Source organism: Rhinopithecus bieti, unplaced genomic scaffold, assembly GCF_001698545.2.
Source record: "Rhinopithecus bieti isolate Rb0 unplaced genomic scaffold, ASM169854v2 scaffold_28016, whole genome shotgun sequence".
NCBI classification, from domain to species: Eukaryota; Metazoa; Chordata; class Mammalia; order Primates; family Cercopithecidae; genus Rhinopithecus; species Rhinopithecus bieti.
This window is the reverse complement of record NW_016813202.1, coordinates 4,089,772-4,095,629: the sequence shown is the minus strand read 5'-3', so window position 1 is coordinate 4,095,629 and position 5,858 is coordinate 4,089,772. Positions and strand designations below refer to the sequence as shown.

The 5,858-nt window shown below is 40.3% G+C and overlaps 1 protein-coding gene across 1 annotated transcript in view; it reads right to left on the bottom strand.

Annotated features, from left to right (window-relative positions):
* Positions 1–4,947, bottom strand: part of NMS (neuromedin S) — a 15,209-nt gene extending 10,262 nt beyond the window's left edge. The window contains exons 1-3 of the mRNA XM_017847808.1: positions 4,094–4,947; positions 1,808–1,863; positions 1,123–1,173 (exon numbers count right to left, since the gene is read on the bottom strand). Coding sequence (XP_017703297.1) covers positions 1,123–1,173; positions 1,808–1,863; positions 4,094–4,274 — 288 coding nt within the window. The 5' untranslated portion in view covers positions 4,275–4,947. The remainder of the gene's footprint in view (positions 1–1,122; positions 1,174–1,807; positions 1,864–4,093) is intronic.
* Positions 4,948–5,858: the final 911 nt, after the last annotated feature.

Sequence of the window (5,858 nt, the reverse complement as noted above, 5' to 3'; positions counted from 1 at the left end):
AAAAAAAAAAAAAAAAAAAAAAGAGATGTGGCTCAAGGTGAAAATGCAGAGGCTATCCTGGGCATCATGGACTATCCTACCACCCTTTTGTTCTTTCAAGTAAATCAACTTACTTTATATCTGTGTGGTTACTACAGTTACTGTAAAGTTTTTTGTTTTTGTTTTTTTGGTGAGACAGAGTCTTGCTCTGTTACCCAGGCTGGAGTGTGGTGGCACAATCTTGGCTCACTGCAACCTCCGCCTCCTGGGTTCAAGCGACTCTCCTGAGTAGCTGGGATTGCAGGTGTGCACCATCGCGCACGCCCAGCTACTTTTTGTATTTTTAGTAGAGACAGGATTTCACCATGTTGGCCAGGCTGGTCATGAACTCCTGAGCTCATGATCCGCCCACCTCAGCCTCCCAGAGTGCTGGGATTACAGGTGTGAGCCACCATGCCTGGCCAGTTACTGTAGAGTCTTTTAAATGAAACTTTTTTTTTTTTTTAATTGAAGCAGAGTCTTGCTCTGTCACCCAGGCCAGAGTGTAGTGGCCCAATCTTGGCTCACTGCAACCTCTGCCTCCTGGGTTCAAGCTATTCTCCTGCCTCAGCCTCCCAAGTAGCTGGGATTACAGGTGCGCCACCATGCCTGGCTAATTTTTGTATTTTTAGTAGAGATGGAGTTTCACCTTGTTGGCCAGGCTGGACTCAAACTCCTGTTCCCAAGTGATCTGCCCACTTTGGCCTCCCAAAGTGCTGGGATTACAGGTGTGAGTCACCATGCCCGGCTAGTTACTGTAAAGTCTTTTACATGATAACTATTGTTTTGGAGAACTGCTATATCATGGTATATCAATTTATAATATGCAATATATCATAACATAATTAGCTTAACTATATATGATTATAATAATCATAAGAATATAAATGAACTACCCATATTTTATAGTAATTTATATTTAAGATATTTGCTTGATTTTGTATAAAATTATATTCTTGAACACACATATAAATGCACAGTTACAGATACATACAGCATTCTCCCGTAGGTAGCAAAAGAGTGTGTTTGTTGAAGACATATATATATATATATTATATTATATATATACACACACACACACACACACACACACAGTTTTTTTACCTTAGGTTGGCGAGAAAGAGATGCCCACTGACTCAGACAATATGCCAGCTGCTAAAAAATAAAATGAAGAAAACAAATCAAAGGGATGAGGGGGATGAAGACAGATTGATTAATGGGTAATCAAATACAATTAGATAGAAGAAACAAGGCCTGGTGTTTGATAATTCAGTAAAGTGACTATAGTAAACCATAATCTATTGGATATCTCAAAATGGCTAATAGAGAATAATTTGAATGCTCCCAGCATAAAGAAAATGTAAATGTTTAAGGTAAATGTTTAATATCCCTTGATACTCCAATTCCCCCAACTTGGTTATAAAATACTATATGAAAGTATCAGAATATCACATGTACCTTGAAAATATGTACATTGATTATGCATTTATAATTTAAACAATGAATCAAAGATAAGTATAAATTCTTCAGTCAGCAGAATTTTATTACAACAGATTTAAAATACTAAAATTGTCCTATTTCTGAACCTCACATTATCTTCTCACACAGTGGCAGTGAATTTCAACACAACCCTCAGGATGCCCTAAATGAGGCCATGAAAAATGGCAGCAGTTAGTTTCTGCTGCAGCCAAAAATCTGATCTCAAAATAGTTTTAAGTGAACATTATACACATGATGTATTGAAGGTCCAGACTAAATAGAAATCTCACATTACTGGATAATTGGGTACCTCAAGCTGCACAATATCCAAGCCATCTGGAGGATCAGCTAAAGGTTGGGGAAATCCTATTGTGAGAAATCATAAAAGTATTAATTAGAGAAAAGAGGTCATAGCATTTACTTCAAAGTCTTTACCATGAGAAACAGACAGTTTCTATTAAAGTAATAAACCACCAAAGAACCATACAAAAGAGGTCAGTGGGAAAGTAAGATTTGATCTGATGTTGTTAAAAGGATTTACAAAGAAAATACACTTCTACTTGCCACTAGAATATACAAAGATTAATTTAAAATAGCATGGTCGTTAATTTACCATGAGTGTTCGGTACAACTGTTAGCAACTCGGCAAAGAGGAGAAAAAAAATCCCAAGGTAACAACTTAGTTTGTATTTTGATAGAATTCATAAGGATGGCCTATTAGAAAATGGTGTCAACGAAGGATGGACATCAGAATCACCCTGGAAGTTTGAAGACACATGGATACTCATCTCTCTGCTGCTACAGACTCTCTAGGGATGGGCTCTGGGGAAGGCTGCTGGCATGCAGCTGGACCCTGTCAACCTTTTGTCTAACTTCAGTGAACTCCTCTTCTCATTTGCTTGTGATACAATACTTGGTGGGATAACTATAGTGCAGTTGAAAGAATCAATTGGATAGGTCGAAACTAACAAGATGAAATTAGACGGATAAATATAAAACCTGGCACTTAGATTTTTAACGTGTGGAACGGAATGTGTGACTCAAGAGCAGTTTATGTGTAAAAACAAGACAAAAGAAAACTGAGTGGTATTTTGTCCCCTGCATTCTCTCTGAGGCAAGATAAAGCTAAGGCAATGTTATGTTATATTCAAATAACAGGGCCTAAACCTTAAAAGGTAATAGTCTGACTTGAAATGGTAAGATACGAGGTAAAGTCACCGAGCATAGTTTTCTCTGGAAACAGGAATATTAGGAAGTATATGTTAACTGCTTTCAACTGTTTTGAGAACTACAATAAGTAAGAGATATTAGTCTTATCCTGTGTTTCCCCCAAATAACAGAATAAAGGCTGATGGTTAGAAAGTTACATGTGATCACACTTAAGGTTAGCGTAAAGAAGTTTTTGACAATTGGAATCATTCAACAATGCAAAGTAATGCAAACGAATCCTAAAAGGATTTATGGAGAGGTTCTTTGTTAATAAAACGTAAAGACCTACCCTCAGGAAACATAAAGTCAAATAGGAAAAAATAGGGAGGTGAGTATAAACGTATAGAAAGATAAATAAAAGGTAATAACAGATTTACAAAAGTATAATATAAACAGGACTCTACTGGAGCAAAGAGGCAGCACCTGGCTGTCTTAGCTGGCAGTGAGTTGGGGTCATTGAAAGTAGTTAAATAGAATCGGGAAGTTACAGAAGGGATCCCTGCACCCTGTCAGAGGTTAAACCAGATGACCTTCATGGTCCTTTGCAAGGCCCAGTTTTGTGATTACATTGTAGGACATGACAAAGCGAACATACTGTTTGAAACATTTTCTCTGTCAATATATTTCCAAAGATGTTCTACTCTCCTAAGTCAAAATTCTAATGGAAAAATCTAAAATGGTATGTGTTTCCAACCTTAGTTGTTCTGCCACCGCCCACTTCCCTGCATCCTATGAAGATGGTGGTAAGATTCCAACCACAGACCCTCACTCCACCGCTGTTCCCTAGAAGTTGGTTCTCAGAGTTGGTGAGGCGATGCCCGCGCCCGGTCAGCACCGCGGACAGCTCACCGGCCCCGGGAGGTAGCGGCTTCCACCACGCTCTGGAACTCTGCCTCTCTAAAACCCAGGGGAAAGGCTTGGAAACGATTCCTTTTTCCACTGTGCGCTCCTCCCGCGCCCGTCTCGAACTGCCCATCAATTCCCATTCTTTGGAGCTGTAAGCTCAGTTTTACCAACTCTGTCCTCGTCTCTTCAGAATCCAGGGAGCAGAAATGGCTACAAGAGGTGTCTTCCCCTAACTCCTACCAGGACGTGCCTCACCCTTCAGTTTTAGCGGCACATGCTCAGGACATCCCTGGGGCAGGAGCAGCTTAAAGACAGTCCCACAGGGAAAAGTCTCCCTTGGTAAAAGGCTTCAGCATCTCGCTGTGTCCATCCTCTCCTAAAGGTTCGAAACAAATTGCAGTCAGAAATCAAGAAGGTAGTAATGAGGGCTGGCGGGGGAGAATGAAGCTTGACTCCCTTCAGAACTGCCCTGGGGGATCAAGGTCTGTCTCAGTCATCCTCAGAATTCAGGCCAGATGGAATCTGGTGAAGCTCCCCTTACCTGAGGAGGGAATATGTAGCATGCAGAAGCAGTAGATGACCAAGATGACAGGGAACTGGGGACGAAGAGGTTTCATTGTTAGAGTCTGGTTTCTCCTTGCTGGCCACAGACGGATGCTGCTAGGACAGGAGCTGCGCATTTCCCCAAGGTCCACAGGCAGAGACAACCCTCTGTCCTGCATCTGATCAGCCCAGCGAAGAAAGTGCCTTTATTTGCAGCGCCCGGGAGCCCATTTGCTGATCACCAATCAGCTTTGCACAGGAGGACCCCGGCTTTCTCATAAATGTCATGCTGGGCCCTTATTTGTAGAATAATATCCTTCTGGAGTAGGCATTGTAGAGAGTCCTCTTTTACAACCCAGCAATGAAAATAAAAGGTAGAGAGTCCTGATTGTTATTCTATAACGATCTGAGAAGTATTTCTGACTCAAGAAGGGCTTTTTCTCTTTTTAATAAAAAATTGGACAGAAATCTATAAATTATTGAGTGATAAAGTCTTGTTTCCTATGAAGCTGTTTATTTTCCACCACTAACAAAGGATGTTATGTCATCTTGGTGCATCTAAGAAGGACAAAATTTGGAGTCTTGGGTATAATATTTTTAAAAATCTGAAGTTCAATTGGGGGTCTGTTTGTTTGTTTGTTTTTCAGATCATGGCTGAAAATTAGCCTCTCTGAGGTCTTTCCAGATTCATTGTAAGGAACAAGTTAAGGATTTCAAATTGTCAGTATTCAGGAAAACATGACAATGTTTAATAATAATAAATAACTTCATCTACTGAACTTCTACATGTTGGGATCTGTTTTAGGCATTTCACATAGGTTATTTCATGTAATTCTCACAGAAAATCTATTAGGGATGTCTTATTACTCTAATTTTGTGAATGAGGAAACAGATGCTAGGAAAGATTAAGAAACTTGTCCAAGATCATCCAGCCATCAAGGATGAGAGAAGAAATTTGGACTCAAAGGTACCTGAACCCAGTCATTTCTGTAAGAATATGGAATTTTAATTGATAAGTAATTTTTTAAACGTGCTTCCTTGGGATTAGATATGTGATAGAAGCAGGAGAAAGACTGAAGTCTTCTATTTCTTGCAAAAAGGGCAACATATATAGCATACATGAAATAAATATCTTGTTTTTTTCATTATGCATATCTTTAATTTTCTTTCTTTCTTGTTTTTTTTTTTTTTTTTTCTGAGATGGAGTCTCACTGTCGATCAGGCTAGTATGCAGTGGTGCGATCTTGGCACACTGCAACCTCTGCCTCCCGAGTTCAAGCAATTCTCCTGCCTCAGCCTCCTGAGTAGCAGGGATTACAGGCGCCCACTGCCAGCCAGTTAGTCCAGCTAAGTTTTGTATTTTTAGTAGAGACCGGGTTTCACCATGCTGGTCAGGCTGGTCTCAAACTCCTGACCTCGTGATCTGCCCACCTCAGCCTCCCAAAGTGTTGGGATTACAGGCGTGAGCCACCGCACCTGGCTGCATATCTTTAATTTTTGCTCTTTTAGAGATTAGGTGGTTACTAATAACCGCTGGATGTTTACACATGGCTCAAACATGTTAATACTTTACCTAAGTCATAATATATAATTGTTTTAATGAATGAGCTTTTTTTTTTTTTTTTTTTTTTTTTTTTTTTGAGACGGAGTCTCGCTCTGTCGCCCAGGCTGGAGTGCAATGGCGCGATCTCGGCTCACTGCAAGCTCCGCCTCCCGGGTTTACGCCATTCTCCTGCCTCAGCCTCCCGAGTAGCTGGGACTAC